Raw genomic sequence first — 23276 nt, forward strand, 5'->3', positions numbered from 1 at the left:
GGTCAGGAGATCGAGACCATCCTGGCTAACACGGTGAAACCCCGTCTCTACTAAAAATACAAAAAATTAGCCGGGCGTGGTGGTGGGCGCCTGTAGTCCCAGCTACTCGGAGGCTCAGGTGGAGCTTGCAGTGAGCCGAGATCGCTCCACTGCACTCCAGCCTGGGCGACACAGCGAGACTCCATCTCAAAAAACAAAATAAAAAATAAAAATAAATAAAAATAAAATTGTAGCCTGTAAGTCCGGTCATGGTGGCTCACGCCTGTAATCCCAGCACTTTGGGAGGCCGAGGTGGGCGGATCACGAGGTCAGGAGATAAGTCCAGCCTGACCAATATGATGAAACCCCATCTCTACTAAAAATACAAAAATTATTTGGGCATGGTGGCATGTGCCTGTAATCCCGGCTACTCAGGAGGCTGAGACAGGAGAATTACTTGAACCCAAATGCTTGAAGCAGAGGTTGTAGTGAGCAGAGATCACACCATTGCACTCCAGCCTGGGAACAAGAGCAAAACTCGGTCTCAAAAAAAAGTAGCCTGTAATAAAAAAAGAGTAAATTAACTACGTCTCTGGCAAATATAATGATTTTTTTTTGTTTAACCAAATAAACCAAGTAAAAAGAGAAAAAAAATCATTGTATTAAAAATAACAAAAAAATTACATTAATAGTGGCAGAACACAGTAGATACTACACAGGCATATATGCACATATTTGCAAAGAGACATCAAGGACATAGAAACATGTTAATGATGTAATGTTGAGTGAAAGAAGCAGGTCATGGAATCTTACAGGATTTTGTAAAGATGTAAAGGAATTATGCTAAATTATGGGCAGTCATACTATGGCATCCTTTTTTTGCGCCTTCATAACTTTTTCTGCCTTAAAAGTATTTAACTGTGAGATGTGTTTTGTCAGGAAAAAAAAAACAAAAAAAAAAAACAGAGTGCTAGCACTAAACATTTTTTAAAAAACATTTTACTCTTTTAAATTGTTATGGATATCTACTTTTGGCCAAAGGAATAACAGGGACCAGATTTATTTTCCCATCTGAAACAAATAATCAAAAAACAGACAAAGTACGTTCAGCAGTAGTTCTTAAGATTGTCCAGACTGTGCTGCAGGGAGGGAGAATCCCAGGCCATTTCCCTGAGCTGAGGAGGTACAGCTGGCAGTCTGGGAAAGCCAAGGCACCTAGAGGTAGCAGGGCACAATACCAGAGAGGACAGCACTACCCAGACAACTGTAGGATATGCAGAGGGTCCCATTCAGCTGAAAGCTGCTGCCCACTCGCAGGCACGCATGTATGTGTGTACAAATCAAGGCCAGAGAAAACCACCTGAAAAGCTAAGAGGGAACAATCTTCAAAGTTCACACAGGGCCAGTTCCTCTTCCTACCAGCCAGAGTAGAAAACCTTGTAATTCAGGGGGTATCAAGTAGAATACTCAGAGATGGTTTGCCTCGGTCGTGGGGCAAATTCATAAGGCCTAAACTCTGCCCTTGTCTCATTAGGCACAAGACCTAAAGAATTAACCTGTTTCCATGTAACCTAACCACACCCCAGACAAAGGTCAAAAATATTTAAAAGAGTAGAAAAAAAATCCAACACCTAACAAGGTAAAATTCACTAGGTCTGGAATCTGATTTTTAAAACTACCAGGTATGCAAAGAGATAGGAAAATACAACCTGTAATGAAGAGAAAAATCAGCCAATCAAAAATTCGGAAATTACACAGATGATAGAATTAGTAGACAGAGACATTAAGCAATTATAAATTATAAATTCTGTATGTTCAAGAAGCAAGAGGAAGCTTGAACATGTTAAATAGAGCCGTGGAAGATGTAAATAAAACCCAAGTCAGACTTCCAGAGATGAAAACTACAGTGTCTGAGATTTAAAAAAAAAAAAAAAAAACTCTAGATGTGATAAACAGCAGATTAGAAATTACAGAAGAAAAAATTAGGCTGGGCGTGGTGGCTCAAGCCTGTAGTCCCAGCACTTTGGGAGGCCGAGACCGGTGGATCATGAGGTCAGGAGATCGAGACCATCCTGGCTAACACGGTGAAACCCCGTCTCTACTAAAAAAAATACAAAAAACTAGCCAGGCGAGGTGGTGGGCGCCTGTAGTCCCAGCTACTCCGGAGGCTGAGGCAGAAGAATGGCATAAACCTGGGAGGCAGAGCTTGCAGTGAGCTCAGATCCGGCCACTGCACTCCAGCCTGGGCGACAGAGCCAGACTCCGTCAAAAGAAAAGAAAAAATTAGTGAACTTAAAGATATAACAATGGAAACTATCCAAAATGAAATCAGAGAAAAAAGACTTAAAAAAAAAAAAACTGGTAATTTACTCAAAATTGATCTTATAATTCAATGCAGAATTTCAGCATGCTTTTTGGAGACATTAACAAACATCCTAAAATGTGTATGGAAATGCAAAGGACCTGGAGTAGCCAAAACAATTTTTAAAAAGAAGAACAAAGTTGGATATCTGCCTAATTTCAGAAATTGCCATAAAGTCACAACAATCAAGACAATGTGATACTGGTACAACCTAGAGATCACTGGAACAGAATAAAAAGTTCAGAAATAAACCCTTACTTTTGTGGTCAGTTGAGTTTTGACAGTTCGGTCAGATGGCTGCTAATAAGCATCATCCTAAATAAAAAGGAATAGCCTACTGATAAGTGCTCCAAAATGGCTGAACCTCAAAAACATCATGCTAAGTGAATGCAGGACAGACACAGAAGACCATGTATGGCTACATTTACATGAAATTCCCCCCAAAAAGCAAATCCTTTAGAGACAGAAAGCAGATCAGAGGTTACCTGGGACTAGGGGTGAGAGCAAGGATTGACTACAAACAGGTACAAGGGAATTTGGAGAATGATTAGATGTCTAAACTGGATTGTGGTAATGGCGGCACAGCTCTATAAATTTACTAATAATCATTGCATTATGCAGTTACAGTGTGTCAATTTCATGTTGTGTAGATTATGTCTGAATAAAACTTAAAAAGGGGAAGGAGGAGGGGAAGAGTGGCTAACAAAACTTTCTCATTTTTTATTTTCACACGTGACTTCTTCTTTTGCTTTCTTTTCTTTTCTTTTCTTTTTTTTTTTTTGACAGAGTCTTGCTCTGTCACCCAGGCTGGTGTGCAGTGGCACGATCTCGTCTCACTGCAACTTCTGCCTCCCCGGTTCAAGCCATTTTCATGCCTCAGGCTCCCAAGTAGCTGAGATAACAGGCGTTTTTGTATTTTTAGTAGTGACAGGGTTTTTCATGTTGGCCAGGCTGGTCTCAAATTCCTGACCTCAGGTGATCCACCCACCTCGGCCTCCCAAAGTGCTGGGATTACAGACATGAGCCACCGCACCTGGCCACACATGGCTTTTTCTTAGCTATTTTTTTCCTTTTCAAGTTTAATTTATGACCGGGCGTGGTGGCTCACGCCTGTAATCCCAACACTTTGGGAGGCTGAGGCAGGTGGATCACCTGAGGTCAGGAATTCGAGACCAGCCTGGCCAACGTGGTGAAACCCCATCTCCTCTGAAAATACAAAAATTAGCCAGGCGCGATGGCAGGCGCCTGTAATCCCAGCTACTATGGAGGCTGAGGCAGGAGAATTGCTTGAACCCAAGAGGCGGAGGTTGTAGTGAGCCAAGATCATGCCACTGCACTCCAGACTAGGTGACAGAGCAAGACTCCATCTCAGGGTGGGGGGAGGGGGGAGTTTAATTTACTACAAAAGTAATTCATCATGTATGTTCATACATATTTTTACACTTAAAAATTCATATAAGCAAACAGAACAGAAACAGACCATATACAATCCTGCTGCACAAATCAACATCTTAGTGAATGGAAAGCATTATTCCAGACTTACATTTATTTATCTATTGGTTTATGCTGAGATTTCTTGCCCTGGTTTAAGATACTTAATTTTTTCCATGCTCTGTTGAATACGATATTTGTAAATATGTTGCCTGACACAAAACAAGGCAAATAAGAAAGTTATTTGTAAATATATTGTGACAGATCCTTTTGGGTTTTTTCATTTATGGGGTTAATAAATTTGTAGTATATCAACATAAATTAATTTGTGTCAATTTACAGGAATGGTTCCCCAAGGTGAGGCCAACTTTGCTCCATCTCTAAGCCCTGGGAGCTCCATGGTGCCGATGCCAATCCCTCCTCCTCAGAGTTCTCTGCTCCAGCAAACTCCGCCTGCCTCCGGGTATCAGTCACCAGACATGAAGGCCTGGCAGCAAGGAGCAATAGGAAACAAGTAAGGGGGCAGTTTTTATATATGAGCATCCTTGATACTGTGATAAATCCCTGATACTGATAAATGCTACAATGATTGAACCTCAGGAACATTATGCAAAGTGAAAGAAGGCTGGACACAAAAGGCCACATATGGTTACATTTATATGACATTTCCCCGTTTATATGTGGAGACAGAAAGCAGCACATAAGAACAGCCATATTTTCATGGGCTGATTGTATTCACAGGCTAAGTAGAAGATTATTGGCTACTTCCATTTGCATAATGGAAAGAACTAAATTTTATATTATCAGCAAAGAAAAATGATTTTTAAATCTTAGAAGTATCAAGTCACTTCTAAGGCAAATTTGTGTTCCAACAGTACAGAAAAGAGATCTAGTGTCCCCAACCTTTCCATCCTAACCTGAGCACACGTGCAGAATATGATGAGCTCACAGCAGTAACAGCTTCCCTGGGACAGACGTAGAAATGGGTACTTTTTAAAAAGTTTTTCTTTATAAGAACACTTTAAAATCTTATAAATCTAAAACCAAGAATGGCAAATGTCAGAATTCAGTAGAGCTGAGTAGTGGGCACACAAGTTTCACTTTTCCCAGTGTATTTAAAGACTTTATAACAATAACAAAAGTTTTTAAGGCTTACCCCTTTTTGAAGCTCTAGATTTTTAGTGACCTTGACTTACCCATCGTGCTTAGAATTATCTCACTAAAGTCTGTTTTTTTTCCAAATCCTGGCTGCTGAACTTTTGACACATCACTTTGAGTTTTATAAGAATTTTAATTTGGTTGTGTCTTAGCTCTAATGACAGGGAAGCTGTCTGATCTGACAACATAATAAGTAAGGCAGTTAAAGTTGAAAACACGAGACTATATTCTTCTAAAGTTCATTGAAAGGTGAGAGAAAATCTTCATGTTAGAGAATTGTGTAAGTCTCAATGAAGACCATGTATAAATTAGGTAGAAATGGAACCGTATCTGTAATATAAGAGGAATTTAGTCTCCTAATGTATTCCAATCCCAACTTCCTAAACTCACTCTGGATTTTGTGGCCCATCATTATAATCACTACCTTACAGGCACTCTGACTCCCTTGCCCAGCTCTCCCTCTGTTGCACTTATGCCTGGCAAAATTCTCCCTAATGAAATCCAACTAAACTTTTGCTTTGTACCTCCACATAAGCATCGAAATATGGCTTGGGGAAAACAAAACGGTCATGGTGACATGTCTCAATAACCTATTTCTCTGCTCCCCTTTACAGTTAAATTCCTTAAAAGATTATACTCTATCCACTTCCCCTACTCCTACTCCTTGTTGAACTAATCAGGCTTTCATTCCTATCATTCCACAAAAAAGTGTCCTTGTCAAGATAGTTAAATGTCCTCTTCAGTGCCAAAAGCAATGCTCATCAGTAGCATTTGACATGTTTGAGCATTATTCTTTCTTGAAGCTCTTCATTTGGTTTCTAGAACAACTCTCTCAAGAAAAGTGACTCTCCTCCTATCACTTAGTCTCCTTGAGGATCTTTCTCATCTCCATGACCTCCAGTTGAGGGCCCCAGAGTTGATTCTAGGACCTCTTCCCCATACCCACTCCCTCCTTTGGTTACATCACCCATCTTACTATTGTCAATGCCTATTTCTATATTTGACTCCCAAATTTAAACCTTCAGTGCAGATGGCTTTCCTGAACACCATACTGTATATCCAGCTGCCCAACCATTATCTCCACTTACAAATCTAATAGGCATCTCAAACTTAACATGATGAAAACTAAAGTGATATTTTCACCAGACCTGCTCCTCTGGGTTACTTTTTCCCATTTCAGTAAATGACAACTCCATGTGCCACTTGTCCAGAAGAAAAGTCTTTCTTTCTCACATCCCACATCCAACACATCAGCAAATCATGTCAGCTTCTTAACACCTCTCTCTTCTTACCAATTCCACTTGTGCACCTTAGTGCAAGCCACAGTCATCTTTTCCCTGGGCCATTCCAGTAGCTTCCTCTCCTGCTTCCACCCTTGTTGCACCATCATTTAATCTCCACATGGTAGCCAGAGCCATGCTTTTAAAACGTGAGGCAGAGTATGTCAGTCCTTTACACACAACTCATCCAGTAGCACCCCATTTTACTCAAAATACAGAATAGGGCCCGTAAAACCCCACATCATCTTGTTCCTGGATACCTCTCTGATCCCATCTGTTATTCTCACCGCTCACTCTGCCACACTGGCTTCCTTTTATCCTTCTGCTCCTCAGATGTGCTAAGTACACTGCAAACTCAGGATGTTTGCATTTTTTAATCTCTCTGCTGGAATGTTCTTCCCTCAGTGGCCACATGGTTTGTCTCTCATACTTCAAGTCTTTCCTTAAATGTCACTTTATTAGAAACAGACGTTAAATGTCACCTTATTACACTTCCCTGGCCATCATTTATGAAATAATAGCGTTTTCTACCCCTGGCTCCTCCTTTCCATTCTTTTTTTTTTTTTTCATAGTGATTAACACTTGACATACTGTGCGATAGTCTATTTATTTGTGATTTTTCTTCTCCATCAAGAATATGAGCATCATAACAGCAAGAACTTTATTTTGTATTACTTCTGTGTCTCCATCCTCTGGGACAGGGAGGCCCTTCATCTACATCTGTTGAACAAATGAGTGCAAATACTCCCTAAGTCAATGTCTTGGATTCAGATTCAAATATGGATGCAGGTTTTTGTTGTATTTTAGTAGTTTTTGCAAACTTTGACTTTCCAGATCGTTTGGGAAAGAAAACAGTTACCATCAACTCTTGAAACACTCACACTTGTTCATTTGGTTCATGTGCAGAAGTTTATTAGTCAGCATAAGCATTGTGTATTAGCGTGTATCACCTGGAGACGATGACCGCTCACTATCTCTGTCACACAACACAAGATACCATGAGGAACACTGAAAACCCCTGCTGCCAAATAACGAAGAATCTAGTTGGTGAGGGGGCAGGTCAGAGAGAATTAAAACATGAAACGGTCAGAGAACCATTAAGTAGAATGATGTAATAGAGTTCAGAGGTAGTGTAATGTAATTCTTTTTCATTATCTCTCTGGTGGCAAGAGAAAGAAATGGTTAAACAAACCTGTGTGTCCTGGAACTGGGTAGTGCTTCTGTGTAAGGCTGGTTGATGGGAGAATCCCATTGCTTATTAGCATTTTAAAGGATAAGAAGTCCTGTTGTTTAACCTTTTGTTTCTCAGACTTATTAGACCAGGGACTCTCCTGCTTGTTAATATGTGTAATATCTGTGACCCACTCTGGGTCAGAGTATTCATCCTTCTCTTTTTCCCATCATTTAGTGACTACCAAATACCTAGTGCTACCCTGAGAAAACTGTGATAGCTGCTACAAAGCAGGCAGGAAAGCAGAGTGAGGAAGAGGGCCTGTGAGTGTTGGACTTTAGGTGCCAGTGAACCCAGATGTCTTTCTAGGACCTGGGACAGTGGTTGCAGCTGCAGAAGAGCTTGGTCTTCTTCCCTTAATGGAAGATGCCAAAATGGAACTATTGGCAGGAGCAATTTGAAAGAACTTAAACTAATATACAGTCCCAAATATTAATTTGAAAGGACATTAAGCCCTAAATTTTTTTCCATAAGTATGACATCATTGCAGTCCTTGAAGCTTCCACATGCATTAACTTACATAGCCTTGCTCCTCCACAGTGGTGACTTATGTATCAGTTGACAAATGAGTACTGTCTTAGGAAGAAATGTTCTCATTAGAAAATAGGCATAGAGGCTGGGTGCAGTGGCTGATGCCTGTAAACCCAACACTTTGGGAGGCCAAGGCAGGTGGATCACCTGAGGTCAGGAGTTTGAGACCAGCCTGACCAACATGGCAAAACCCACCTCTACTAAAAAAAAAAAAAATGCAAAATTAGCTGGGTGTGGTGGTGCATGCCTGTAATCCTAGCTACTCGGGAGGCTGAGGCAGGAGAATCGCTTGAACCCAGGAGGCGGAGGTTACAGTGAGCTAAGATTGCACCATTGCACTCCAGCCTGGGCAACAAGAGTAAAACTCTGTCTCTGAAAACAAAAGGCAATAGACATAGATTAATAGGCTTTTTTCTCACCTTTAGTTGTAGGAACACTGCCCCACAAGCATACACACTATGCAGACATTAATGGTCCACAGGTGTATTATTGACGATTTCCTAGGCATATAATTTTCTGTGGGCATCTGTGTTTTATAATTACATGGGGGAAAATTCTGTACTTTTCTTCAGACATGATAAATAGGCTGTTTCTTGGCCTGTCAATGCAGTATGATTATCTTAGTCTACTAGAAAGTGTAAATGTCAGTATATCCTTCTTAACACTAAGAGCTGGCAAGGAATAGTTAAACTGTTGATGGGGAAAATTATTTTTAAAATCAAATTCTATAGAATTAACATTAAAATAGGTGGAATTTTACCAGCAGTTTATTGTTAACAATTAATATATAATCATAAAATATTTGGTGTTTATAGAACTTAGGAAAGACAGAATTAATATCATTATCCTTTAGATTTGTATATCTGTATCACTGAAAATTTTCAGGGTTCAAATACAAAGTGTCAAGTTGAATTTACGTGGAGTTTATTGCTTACTATTCTACGTCCTAATAGAGACTGATTTTACAGTTGAGATCTTTGGCATAACAACAGTCCAGAACTTGGCCGTGAAGAAGTCAATAAAACAGGCTCTCTGAAAAACATAAGTGCTTATGTATTTTGTTTCCTAGAAAAGACATGAAGCTATATTCAGGCCTGGTAAGACCTTGGAAGTCTTTAAAAGGATTGAATTTGCCACCTAAAAACATTTGGTTATATACATCTGGTTTCCTCTTAATTTGTAGCATACTGAAAGTGACCACAAGCTACAACATTGAGAAGTGACAACAAGCTAGGATATTGAATAAAGGCTCTCAAATTTTAGTGTGCCTGAGTAGTTAAAGATGGATCTTTCTATACCCACCCCTGGAAAATGTGATTCACCAGGGCTTGAGTAAAACCTGGGAGTCTCGATTGTCAATGAGTCCCAGAGTATTCTCTTGTAGATGATCTCTGCACTACACTTCAAAAAATTTATGCCACTTCACTGGCACAGATACAAGAAAACCAGTTAATAGGAAACAATCTGAACTGCACCATTTGACAGCACCAAATAATAACCCATGCCATACTTCATTTATTCATCAGGTATTTACTGAGTGCCTGCTATATGTCACATGTTAATAGAGACAAGAAATAAGTGGAACAAGATACCATCATTCCCCTGAAGTATTAAGTCTAAGAGGCTATACAGAATCATTCATTCCTGTGTTAATTCATTCAGTGAACATTTGTTGAAGATCCATATATATATATGCCACACACTTTGCTCAAATAGGACATTCTTTGTTTAGATAGGTAAATGTCAGTTACCTAGAAGATTTACTTACATGGAAAACTTCCTTTCTTAATTATTTACATGATTGTAGCCTATCATCTCTGATATTGTGCCAGATAATTGTTACTTAAAATGAGTTCTTTTCAGTTATTTAATCCCTTTTGTAGACTTCAGAATGTATCTGAATTATATTAATTTTTATATATTTTAAGAAGATACAGTCATACTTGCAATTTAAGGATGTAACGTATTTTATTTGGAAACAGGATCTAGTCACATTATCCCTTGTTCATGATCAGTGGATGTAATCTGGATTGTTTTTGAGTTTACAGTGTGTTCAGTCAAGCTGTCCAGAACCAGCCCACACCTGCACAGCCAGGAGTATACAACAACATGAGCATCACCGTTTCCATGGCAGGTGGAAATACGAATGTTCAGAACATGAACCCAATGATGGCCCAGATGCAGATGAGCTCTTTGCAGATGCCAGGAATGAACACTGTGTGCCCTGAGCAGGTAAGTGGCACAGCTGGCACACTTGCCACAGTACATCACAGTTCATTATTCTGAGGAAAATCAGGTATGTTGACAGTTACTCACCAGAAACAGCCACACTTCTTTATTTATTCTTTCCCACTAACTTTTAATAGTTACTGGCTCTTAAGATACACAATGAAAATTTTTGACCGACCTTTTTTTTTTTTTTTTGAGATGGGGTCTCACTTTGTCACCCAAGCTGGAGTACAGTGATTCAATTACAGCTCACTGCAGTCTTGACTGCCCAGACTCAAGGGATCCTCCTACCTCAGACTCCTAAGTAGCTGGGACTGCAAGCACATGCCACCCTGCCCAATTAACTTTTTTACTATTTGCAGAAACAAGGTCTCACTGTGTTGCCCAGGCTGGTCTTGAACTCCTGGGCTCAAGTGATCCTCCTATCCCAACCTCCCAAAGTGCTGGGATTACAGATGTAAGCCACTACTCCTGGGCCTTGACAGACTTTATAAATAAGATTTTAGTTTCATGAGATTTTTAGTTTTTCAGATTTATTAAACAGTACATGGCTGGACGTGGTGGCTCACGCCTATAATCCCAGCACTTTGGGAGGCCAAGGCAGATGGATCACAAGGTCAGGTGTTCGAGACCAGCCTGGCCAACATGGTGAACCCCATCTCTACTAAAAAAAAAATACAAAAATTAGCTGTGCATGGTGGCATGCACCTGTAATCCCAGCTACTCAGGAGGCTGAGGCATGAGAATTGCTTGAACCCGGGAGGCAGAGATTGCAGTGGGCTGAGATTGCGCCACTGCACTCCAGCCTGGGCAACAGAGCAAGACTCTGTCTCAAACAAAAACAAAAAACAAAAAAACAGTACATGTAATATATTGTCTTGGAATACTCCTTTATATTTTGAACACATTTTCTTCATTTCTACCTTTTTTAATTCAGTAAGCATTTATTCAGTACTTACTGTGTACAAAGATAGCCTTGTGGGACATACATATGTACAAGTTGGAGAAGACACAGCATGAACAAAGGATCATTTTAATCATAGAACAAAACAAGTGTATTAAGAGATGGGCCATACGTGTTTCTGTCAGATGAGGAGTGTATGAACAGTTGACTACTGAGAGTTTAAAAGAAAAAAGGCCTGGTCAAAAAAGCCATTACGAAAAAGTTGCCTAAACAGAATAGAAAAAAAACATTCAAGATTGGTTATCACAGCATGACCTAGGCAGGATAGGGGTTGAAAGCCTAATTAATGTTAAGGGGATATTTATATTATATTTAGAGAAGTAATGTGGTAAGCTTTTTGGATATGTTGCATGCCATCTAAGTGTGTGGAACTTATCCTGGAGCCTCTTAAGAATGACTAAATTCAAGAATGACTAAATTCAAAACGATATTTAAGATTATTGGAATAACTCCCTATAGTTGCCATTCTCGTTATTCGTGTCGGTAACCACATAGTACGCCATAGTAAGTAGGCTATTACCATGCAGCCATCATTTACAGCAAATCATAAAAATATATAAATACTGATTGCCCTTTTTGTCTTCAAGTGATATAATATACACCTCTATACATGAGGTGATGTAATATATGTATGTATAGAGGTATAGTATAATGTATAGAGGGATATATAATGTATAGCACCTCATTACAGTTTATTTCTATTTTGTCCCTCCTGTGCTACTGTCACATACATATTATATCTATATATGTTCTGTTCCCTGCAATTTATTATTTTTTCTTTAGTCAATTATAAATTATGAATTTATAAATTAATTATAAACTATAATTGACTAAAGAAAATTTAAATAAAACATTTTTTTTATATTTACCCACATAGTCACCACTTTCAATTTTCTGCATTCCTTTTTGTAGTTCTAAATTTCCATTTGGTATTATTTTCCTTCTGCCTGCGAGTCTTGCTTTAACTTTTTTTTTTTTTTGAGATGGAGTCTCACTCTTTAGCCCAGGCTGGAGTGCAGGGGCGTGATCTCAGCTCACTGCAACCTCCACCTCCCAGGTTTGACCGATTCTCCTGCCTCAGTCTCCCAAGTAACTGGGAGTACAGGTGCCCACCACCACGCCTGGCTAATTTTTTTGTGTGTATTTTTAGTAGAGATGGGGTTTCACTGTATTAGCCAGGATGGTCTCAATCTCCTGACATCATGTTCCGCCTGCCTCGGCCTCCCAAAGTGCTAGGATTACAGGTGTGAGCCACCGCGCCTGGCCCTGCTTTACCATTTTTGTAGTGCAGGCCTGCAGCTAATGAGCTTTTCTATGTCTGAAAAGTCTTTCACCTTCATCTTTGAATGTTCTTTCCCCTAAACTCTAGCTTGGAAGTTTCAGCTTTCAGTATTTTAAAGATGTTGCTCCACTACAGTATTGCTGAGGAGACAATCTGCTATCATTTTATCTTTGTTCTTCCATATATGATTGATGTTTTTCCCTCTCTAGCTGATTTTAAGATTTTTCTCTCCCCCCCCACCCCCGGTTCTAAGTAATTTGATTGTGATATGCTTTGGTGTATTTTGTTCATATCTCTTATTCTTGGGGTTCATTGAGCCTCTTGATTCATGACCATATAATTTTCATTAAATTTTGGGAAAAAATTTTTCTTGTCATTTTTTGTTTTTTTGTGGTTTTTTTGAGACAGAGTCTCACTCCATCGCCCAGGTTGGAGTGCAGTGGCGCAGTCTCCACTCACTACAACCTCCACCTCCTGGGTTCAAGCAGTTCTCCTGCCTTAGTGTTCTGAGTAGCTGGGACTACAGGGGTGTGCCACCACACCCAGCTAATTTTTATATTTTTAGTAGAGATGGGACTTTGCCATATTGGCCAGACTGGTCTCAAACCCCTGACCCCAGATGATCCACCCACCTCGGCCTCCCAAAGTGCTGGGATTATAGGTGTGAGCCACCACACCCAGCCAAATTTTGGAAAATATTGATCATTATTTCTTCAAATAATTTTTGTCACCATCCTCACTCCTCTCCTTCAGAGACTTCAATTGCGTGTATAATAGGACACTTGAAATTGTCTCACATTCACTGATTCTCTAGGTTTGGGGGGCTTTGGGGCAGTGGGATGAGGTTCAGTTATTTTTTCTTTGATTTTAGAACATTTATATTACTGTAGCTTCAGGTCCACTAATTTTTTCTTTTGCAATATCTAATCTGTTTATCCAGTGTATTTTTCATCTCAGACACAGCAGTTTTCATATTTAGCAGTCATATTTGGATCCTTTTTATATCTTCCATATCTCCAGCATATTTTTCATATCTGTACAGACTTTCCTCTTGTTTCTTAAACAAATGGAATATGGTTGTTACAATAAATGTCCTGATATTTCTCACCTATCAGTTCTATTATCAGCATCATTTTTGAGTTGATTTCAGTTGACTTTCCTTTTCATTATGCATCATATTTTTCTGCCTCTTTGCATGCCTGGTAATTTTTTATTGGATGCCAGACATGAATTTTACCTTGTTTGTATTCCTACAAATACTCTTGAGCTTTGTTCTAGGAAATGGTTAGATTACTTGGAAAGTTTGATCCTTGCTTTTTTGTTTACTGTGACCAAAGCAGTATTTTTTCTAGGACTAATTTTAACCTTACCACCAAGGTAAAACTATTCTAATATGCTACATGATACTACATGAATTATCATGTTTTCCACTCTGGGGGGTGAAATCAGAGCCTATTCCCAGCCCTGGGGACTTTGGGAATTGTTCCGTGTCATCTATTCAGGTGATTCTTTCCCCTGCCTCTATAAGCTGATTAGTACTGAGCTACAGACTTGAGAGCCACTGCAGATCTATTCCAGAACCCTCTCTGATATTCTGCTCCGAGGATTCTAGCTGCGTCCCCTTAACTCAGGGAGCCTGCCAGGTGCTGCCTGGGTTCCCTTTCTCCATGGCACAGCCGGAAGTACACTCCCGGCAATAGGCTGGGCAGTTGCCACAGTAGGAACTCTGATCCTTCATTGTCTTTGTCTAATGTCTTAAGTGCCTTTGTTTCACATATTTTGTCTGTTTTTTTAGCTGATTGAGGCAGGAGGATAAGTCTGATCCTTGTTACTAAATCTTGACCAAAGTGTGAGTCTATCGCTAATTAACATATATATGTGTGAATTAACTTTTTATTAAAGTATCATATATATGAATATAGAGAAAAGTGTACAACTCAGTGGATTTTCACAAAGTGAACACACCTGAGTACCACTCAGATCAAGAAACAGAATGTCATCAGTACTCCAGAGGTTCTCCTTGTGTCCCTTACACACTCTCCACCCCGACATGGGGAACTACTATCCTGACTTGTAACAACACAGTTAATTGCTAAGCTTTTCATTTTTGCTGTGCTGCTATTACTTTTCTGTCAGTGAGATTGTTTTTCATTGAAGAATTTGGTTTTCAGCTTAAACAACTAGCTTGTAATTTGATCTTGTATTTATCTTTAATAGATAAATGATCCCGCACTGAGACACACAGGCCTCTACTGCAACCAGCTCTCATCCACTGACCTTCTCAAAACAGAAGCAGATGGAACCCAGGTCAGTAAGGAAATTCTAAGCCCAGAGCTGTCAAATGTACTCTAGATACACAGAGGATTGTGAGCATCATTAAGAGCCTGACCTTGGGAGTCAGACCTGGATATGAGTCCTGGCTCTGCTCTTCTTAGCTCTGTCATCCTGGGCATGTTATGGAGCTTTACTGAGCTGCTGTATAACCACAGAATTAACATGACACCTGCTTATAGGATTGTTGAGAGGATTCAATGAGATCAGATGGTTTAACTCAGTGCTTAGGATAAAGTGATCACAAATGATGGCCACTAATTGTTATTTTGTAAATAAGCACGGTGCTAAAAACTCATCTGTAATCAGAGTACCTCAGAAGATCTCAGTAAATTCAGACAAAATAGAGTGCCTGCTGTATACTTCACCTCTTAAGAAGTATGTTTCAAAACAGCATAAACAGCAAGGGTGGCCACTTTCCTATATTAACCTAATTTAGAAATTTTGGAGGAAGGGCTTAATTCACTTTTGTAACTTTGGTTGAACTGTAGTCTCTCTCTCTTTTTTTTTTTTTTTTGAGACGGAGTTTTGCTCTTTTGCCCAGGCTGGAGTGAAGTGGCGTGATGTTGGCTCACTGCAACCTCCGCCCGCTGGGTTCAATCGATTCTCCTGCCTCAGCCTCCCAAGTAGGTGGGATTATAGGCACCCGCCACCATGCCCGGCTAATTTTTTGTATTTTCAGTAGAGACGGGTTTTCACCATTTTGACCAGGCTGGTCTCGAACTCCTGACCTAAGGTGATCCACCACACCAGGCCGAACTTTAGTCTCTTAATTAAAACATTTTTAACACAGGGATTATGCCACAGATGGCAATAGGAAAACACATAATATATGTTCCATCAGCATTAGGTGAACTGTGGGGAGAAGTGAGGAAAGGAAACTTCATTTGTGAAATGCTTGTGGTTTGCCAGGCACTGTGCTATGCACTGTATGCATTATCTCATTTAAGCCTCACTGTAACCCTATGAACGAGGTAGTATTCCTTTTCTTCGCAGATGAAGAAACTGAACATGAAGAGGTTTAACTACATGTACCATTCACAGTGCTAGAAAGAGGAAGAGCTGAGGTTCAAACCCAGGTCTTTCTACCACCAGAGTCCACACTGTTTCTGCCATACCAGTTAGGGACTGCTGAAAGATAAAACACATCAACATATGCACATAAACTGTCACTTAACCAAAGAAGGCAAATTATTAAATTTGTTACAAGTAATGAAGCATAAGCATTCAAAGAAAGGAGAAATTGCTGAGATGGTCAGAAGAGCATTTTTGCAAGAGATAGAGCTGAACTGAGCCTTGAAGGACAGTTACCAAGGCAAAGAGAAGGAAAAGGGTATGGTAGTTGTTGGAGACTGGTGCAGAGGTAGATTGAGAAGTAGAAGGAACTGGAAGTAGAGGCCACAGAAACAGGGAAATAGTAATATCTTAGCATAGTCCTGGGAAACCAAATCAGCTGAAGGTAAAGGGTTTATCATAGCTATTCACAGGAATTAAAATTGGTAAAGTGGCTTGGGGCAAATTTCCAGAGGCCTTGAATGCTAAACTAAGGGATTTGGATTCAACCCTATGGACAGACGAGTCATCCCTGAAAGGGAACATTGATAGAAGTCCTAGCGTAGACTTCATCTTGGGAAGAAGGTGAAGGAAGATGTATTGGCCAGTTGAGAAGGACAAAGATTAGAAGACTGGGTTCACAGTCTAAGTATTAGGAAATAGGACCTGAGTCCTCTCAAGGTAAAGAGAAGGCATTTTGGCCGGGTGCGGTAGCTCACACCTGTAATCCCAGCACTTTGGAAGGCTGAGGCAGGCAAATCATTTGAGGTCAGGAGTTTGAGACCAGCCTGGCCAACATGGAGAAACCCTGTCTAAAAACACAGAAATTAGCCAGGCTTGGTGGTAGGCACCTGCAGTCCCAGCTATTCAGGAAATTGAGGCAGGAGAATCGCTGGAACCCAGCAGGCAGAGGTTGCAGTGAGCCAAGATCACACCAGTGCACTCCAGCCTGGGTGATAAAGGGAGACTTTGACTCAAAAAAAAAAGAAAAAGAGAAGAGAGAAGGCATTTTAAGATCTGGGAGCTGGGTGCGGTGGCTCACGCCTGTAATCCTAGCACACTTTGGGAGGCCGAGGCAGGCAGATCACGAGGTCAGGAGATCAAGACCACCCTGGCTAACACAGTGAAGCCTCGTCTCTACTAAAAATACAAAAAAAAATTAGCCAGGTGTGGTGGCGGGTGCCTGTAGTCCCAGCTACTTGGAGGCTGAGGCAGGAGAATGGCGTGAATCCAGGAGGTGGAGCTAGAAGTGAGCCTAGATTGTGCCACTGCACTCCAGCCTGGGCGACAGAGCGAGGCTCCGTCTCACAAAAAAAAAGATCGAGGAATAAAGAGTCTTCATTCACCAGGTGTTTTTGAAAGCCTCAAACCCACAGAGACATTACTGGGCAGCTTGACAAATTAGTTACACCCAAACGACCGTGTTTTAAAGTTCCAGAGCCCTGCCCTGAAACAGTATTTGAACTGAAGTAAAAATTATGCCAGAAAATCTTCAGAGGTTAGGACTCAGCTTTCACATCAGTCTTCTCACCTGGAAGAATTGAAGCTTCTTTTGTGTCACACTTTGCCTATCTGAGAAGTCGTGACAATATTAAGAAGTCCTTTGTGGACTGGTCTAAGACACCCCCTTTTAAGCAATAGTTTAAAGTGGCTGAAATGGGTTTTAGAGTTTGTTTTGTCTTTTCAGTTTTCTCTAATTTCAATAATACACTTTTTTTTTTTTTTTTTTGAGATGGAGTCTCGCTTTGTTGTTGCCCAGGCTGGAATGCAGTGGCGCGATCTCAGCTCACTGCAACCTCCGCCTCCCAGGTTCAAGTGATCCTCCAGCCTCAGCCTCCCAAGTAGCTAGAATTACAGGCGTCTGCCACCACACCCAGCTAATTTTTGTATATTTTTAGTAGAGACGGGGTTTCACCATGTTGGTCAGGCTGGTCTTGAACACCTGACCTCAGGTGATCCGCCCGCCTCAGCCTCCCAGAGTGCTGGGATTACAGGCATGAGCCACCGTGCCCAGCCAATACACTTTTTTAATTTATTTGAGACAAGGTCTTGCTCTGTTGCCCAGGCTAGAGTATAGTGGCACCTTCACAGCTCACTGCAGCCCCAATCTCCCAGGCTCAAGTGATCCCCCACCTCAGCCTCCTCAGCAGCTGGGACTACAGGCACACACTACCACGCCCAGCTAATTTTTTTTTATTTTTTGTAGAGGTGGTTTTCACTATGTTGCCCAGGCTGGTCTCAAACTGCTGGCCCCAAGTGATCCTCCTGCCTCAGCCTCCCAAAGTGCTAGAATTAGAGACATGAGCCTCCATGCCCACCCTAGACTATCTTTTTAAAAGTTGTATTTTTAAAGAAGCAGAACTTTCTAGTTTGTTTCATCATGCCTTTATCAAGAACTTTTTAAGAATTTGGGTACAAAAACACCTTATGCTCTGCCCCAGTGTTTCATATGTAGAAACATAAACATGAAATTTTATCTGTTGACTTTTTTTAAAATCAATGCCTAAAAAAGAACTATAGTTTGTGGTCATGTGAAGTTTCAGTGTTAGAATTTTCTTTCTGCTGTGGCCAATCATGAAATCTCTACTTGCTCCAGTGTTTGTGTATTTACCAGACAGCAGCTGGGGAGTGAGTTAGACAGAAATATAAAGACAGATGTACAGAAAGGGAGAAGAAAAAGATGAGGAGAAGAGGACTAGGGGAGTAATGGGACTAGCTGTACTTCAGAACTGGGATAGAATGGGGAGGAGACAAGGCAGGAGAGAACAGGAAGAGAACCCAGAGAACAGAGGACCGGGAAGAGGGCTGGCAGGGGGATCGTTGACCTAGGAAGAGAGGAAGGCCTGGTGAAGCTCTAGAAGGAAAGAGTCAGAATGAGACGTTACAGACCACAAAGGCAGAGCGAGGGCACAGAGGGAGCTGGAGAGCAGACTGGGTGCGCTGGTGTGTTATAGACACGAGAGAAAGAGCCCAGAGGAGGCAGTAACAAATGGGAGCATGTAGGGACTAGAAGCCACATTTGGGAAACTAGGGAAAGGGGAAGAGAAGGAGAGAAAAGCAGTGCAAATCTAACTAGAGATTTGATTCCTTAGGCACTAGGAAAGCTCAGCTTGGGGGCTATCTGCCTCATCTGAGAGGGAGGAAAGTGGAGCTGTAAATGGATTAAGAGGATAGGAGACCAGGGGACAGACTGATGTCCAAATCTGATGCATACAACATTTGACATTTGGCTAATGAAGGTTGATTGAAAACAACTTTTATTCAATTAGGATAGAAAAGTTTTCAAAAAAGCTGAGTGTAATTGGCATGAATTAGTGATAAATGACCAAAAAAAATACACCACTAATCTAAACTACTTTATGACCTATCAAACAGGAGACACAAGTTTATCAAAAAGTTTGAGACACTTAGATGCCTTAGAAGGCATCTCCATTCCTGGTCTGGAACATTCACAAGTGTGGTATTAGCCTTAATCAGTTCTACGAACAACTTTTTAATAAGGCTGGTTGGTAAAGACTAACTTCTGGCTTTGTTTTCCCAATAGAATATGCTAGAACTGTGCAACTTTAGACATTTTTAAGGAATAAGTGTATTGTTACTGAAAGTAGTGAGGGGAAAATTCACACTGTTCTCAAGGCTGGTAGATGTACTGTTATTTTTAGCTCATGTGTTTAAATGGATTGTCTGTCGGGAAAAAAGTCAAATATAAAATTGTTCTAATGATAATTTGCTGTTATTCTAAAGCCAATATGTGAAAGAGCTGTGTAATAGTATATTTAAATACTAAAAAATCTTTGGACATTAACCTTAGATGCTGATGTCCTATTGAGTTGTGGTTTTGTTTTGCTAATACTGGTTGAAAGCCCTTAATTTTTCAGTGACGTCATAAAGATTTTTTATCCTAGTGAAATCATCCATAGAATGGTTTTAAACCAGTTTTCTAAATATCACATATTTTTAAAAACCTATCACTGGATACCCAGACTCTGAAACTGGGCTTCTCCCAATCTTGGCAACATTAGCAATGATACTCACTTTCAGTATTGATGGCAACCCTATAGGAGGCGTGACCATTCCAATTTTGATTTTATTTTTAAAGTGTGAACTTTCCAGAACCCTGAGCAAAATGAGTGCAGCGATTTTCTTTTTGTAGGACAAGAAGACAGAAGAGTTCTTCTCTGTGGTGACTACAGACTAGAGGAATGCTCTAGTGAGTTTCCACTTCAAGTAGTACCCACTCATAAGCCGGGGGGGCAGACCCTTCTGTCTAAACACATCTTTTATTTGTGTTCCAGCAGGTGCAACAGGTTCAGGTGTTTGCTGACGTCCAGTGTACAGTGAATCTGGTAGGCGGGGACCCTTACCTGAACCAGCCTGGTCCACTGGGAACTCAAAAGCCCACGTCAGGACCACAGACCCCCCAGGCCCAGCAGAAGAGCCTCCTTCAGCAGCTACTGACTGAATAACCACTTTTAAAGGAATGTGAAATTTAAATAATAGACATACAGAGATATACAAATATATTATATATTTTTCTGAGATTTTTGATATCTCAATCTGCAGCCATTCTTCAGGTCGTAGCATTTGGAGCAAAAAAAAAAAAAAAAAAAAAAAGGAGTTTGCTTTTGTCGGGAGATTGAAAGATGTTTTTGTTTCTTTCTTTGTAAAGGCCTTGGATATTGAAAAAATACCAAGGCAGAACAGTTGGACAATCTATTTCTTGAGCCAAATTTAATTATTCTTATTTTTGTAATCAGTCATTGGCTTCTTATCTGGATGAAGGCTTTTGGAGGAGAACCAAAACGACAAGTTCCAAGAAGAAGATGAAGCTCCGCCTCCGCCGCTCAGTCCCAGCCCTGCCCGGGAAGAAGGGCCCGTGGGGCTTTGCCTGTGCCCGTCCACCAAAGGCTGTCACGTGTCTCGAAATCAGCAGCCCTCCCCATCCCAATCCCAGGCAGCTTGTGTGTACAATCAGCTTCTCTAGCAACTCTGTATCTGTTGGCTTCAAGAGAATATTTTGCCTCCACATATGTACCCCTTCTCCTTTTTTTAAAGATGGATTTAAACCAAGATGCCTCCAGGAAAGAGGGCGAAATGAGTATATTCACAGAGGAATCCAAAAAATACAGTTTGGGGGAAAATGCAATAATTTTTGATGAGATGGGTGAAGGACAAGAAGTGAGTTCTGTCAATTATTGTAGATACAATATTCTGATTAAATCTGGAAAAATAAAAGGCAGCCTGTTTTTTCTGCTTTTATTGTATTAACAGCTGAGGTAGGCTAAAGTTATTTAAAATAAAATTAAATTTATGATCCAAGTAGCTTATTTTTCCCTTTAAATCTCATTGTAAATATATTTGATTTCTTGTAGAAATTGATTTCTTTCTGTTTAATTTTATGCTTTTATTATACTCTTGATTTTTCTAAATTTGTGTGTGAAGTATAACATTGATTGAATTGCAGTTACATTTGGTTAGTAATATTTCATTATTTTAATAACTGTGATGCCATGTATGGATTTACTTTGGGGTTCAAATCAAAATGTCACTGCCAGAAAGAGCTGTTCCAGCTGATCTAGAGCATACTGCCCTAGAGTGTCCCTGGGATCATCTGAACAGAAGTGCACAGGCTACTTGTACAGAGAAAAAATTAATACTCAAAGGAAATCTTCATTTTTTAGATTGACTTTGGGAATTTGAATTTTCATCAGTGCAAATATAAATTTCTCTATCCTGCTCTGAGGCTAATTGGTACCATATTTTCCCTTTGTGTCTTGTCACTCTGCCACATCCCATCTCATCCTGGCCTCTGAGTGAAGAACCCAGTGAACTGACTTTCTAGTTCTAGAAGTTCCGCTGCAAAGCCAGGAAAGCTTGAGAAAGGTATTGTGGAAGAAGCAAAGGTAGACCCCCATCACTGACCTTTGTCTGCATCCCTGGGCCTGTGAATGATGACAGCACCTGACATTCTGCACCAGCTACCTCTGCCTGCATGGCAGAGAAAAGGCCATAAGAACAGTGGAAGAGGAGCATGGACTCAGACTTCAAGGAAGAAGCCATTTCCCCAGGTCCTTCCTTCTGCATCTCACCACCCCTAGTTACAAATAACTCCACTGAACAGCATCTATTCAGAAACTATACCGAATAAAAAGATTGGTGGAAGGGCTCATGTGGTTAGCAACTATGAAACAGAAATAGGACACTCAGTTACAAACATTATCTCCTTTAGTTTTTCAGAAAATGCATCCCTGATGTCATTCATTTCCAGCTTGAAAGCCAGCCATATTACTCTAGTCCCTACCAAACTGCTCTAGGAGGTCATTTCCATTTTGTTGGTGATATTTAGACACGCAGACTGCAGGAAGGTTCACCTTTAACTTCAGCATTCCAGATGAAGTTTCCTGACTCAGTGCTTTTGCATAAGGAACTAGAAAAAAAAAGTGGTAAGGAAAATTGGAGATGCTAACATCCTCCCCCATCCCAACTGCACCTTAAAATTTGCATGCCACCTTCAAGGTTTTATAATTGCACTGTTTGTTTTATGTATGTACAGATTAAAATTATTGCTACATTTGAGGAAAATAAATTTGCTTGCTTCTATGTAATTCCTGTCATTCCACAGGAAATTCACTTTTCCAGCTACTGAATAGAATTTGTTTAACAACCTCATGGGTTGCCTCTTCATTTACAGGGAAGCAATGAAATGTATATTCTGCAGAAATTGCCAAAGCCCAAATTAACTAACGAGTATTATAAAAGGTTCATAAAGCATCCCTGAAGCCAAAGATCCTCAAAGTCATCCTGATTTGAGCTAGACCGTTGAAATTTGAGAAGGTCAAACTGAAGTCATGATAGCAGGCCTTGAGGGGTTCTAACTGTGACATTGTCTGATGATTAAAGACTTCTAGGCCTGCTGTTTCTTGACTCAGAAGATCTGGTCCAGGCAACACTTCACGGCCATAGATGCCATGTCTCTATCAATTACTGTTTGGTTTTTTTTTTAATATATCAACATTTATCAATAATCGGTGTTGTCTTACTTGAGGAGTCTCCTTCAATGTGACAATGCATTTTATAGGAATTAGGGCCTGTTGTTTGTTTTTAAAGCATCCTAAATCCATCAGCTTGGCTAAGTAGGACTAGGGTGTAAGAGTTACAGAGGAAAGAAACACGAAATGCAGCTCAACAGTTAAAGACAGATTTATTTTAGAGAAAATAAACCTGAGAGGGGCTTCTGGCTGATTTCCATCAGGAGTGCTTTCTCTTACAGAGTAAGAGTATATGTTGGTTTTAGGGTGAAGGGGGCTTATCACAAGCTTGGAATGTTTCTATGTGAGGGAGAAGTTTTATGGTGGGGTCGGAACGTCTGGGCGGAGGGGAGGTTATCTTGGGGCTGATGTCTTTCTGGCCAGAGCGGGCTTATCTTGGGGTTAGCATGTCTTTGG

The 23276-nt window shown here is 40.4% G+C and overlaps 1 protein-coding gene across 1 annotated transcript in view; it reads left to right on the plus strand.

Annotated features, from left to right (window-relative positions):
• Positions 1 to 22500, plus strand: part of NCOA1 (nuclear receptor coactivator 1) — a 278111-nt gene extending 255611 nt beyond the window's left edge. The window contains exons 21-24 of the mRNA XM_011950985.1: positions 4115 to 4286; positions 10021 to 10204; positions 14665 to 14754; positions 20127 to 22500. Coding sequence (XP_011806375.1) covers positions 4115 to 4286; positions 10021 to 10204; positions 14665 to 14754; positions 20127 to 20297 — 617 coding nt within the window. The 3' untranslated portion in view covers positions 20298 to 22500. The remainder of the gene's footprint in view (positions 1 to 4114; positions 4287 to 10020; positions 10205 to 14664; positions 14755 to 20126) is intronic.
• Positions 22501 to 23276: the final 776 nt, after the last annotated feature.

The sequence above is a fragment of the Colobus angolensis genome, unplaced genomic scaffold (assembly GCF_000951035.1).
Source record: "Colobus angolensis palliatus isolate OR3802 unplaced genomic scaffold, Cang.pa_1.0 Scaffold109, whole genome shotgun sequence".
NCBI classification, from domain to species: Eukaryota; Metazoa; Chordata; class Mammalia; order Primates; family Cercopithecidae; genus Colobus; species Colobus angolensis.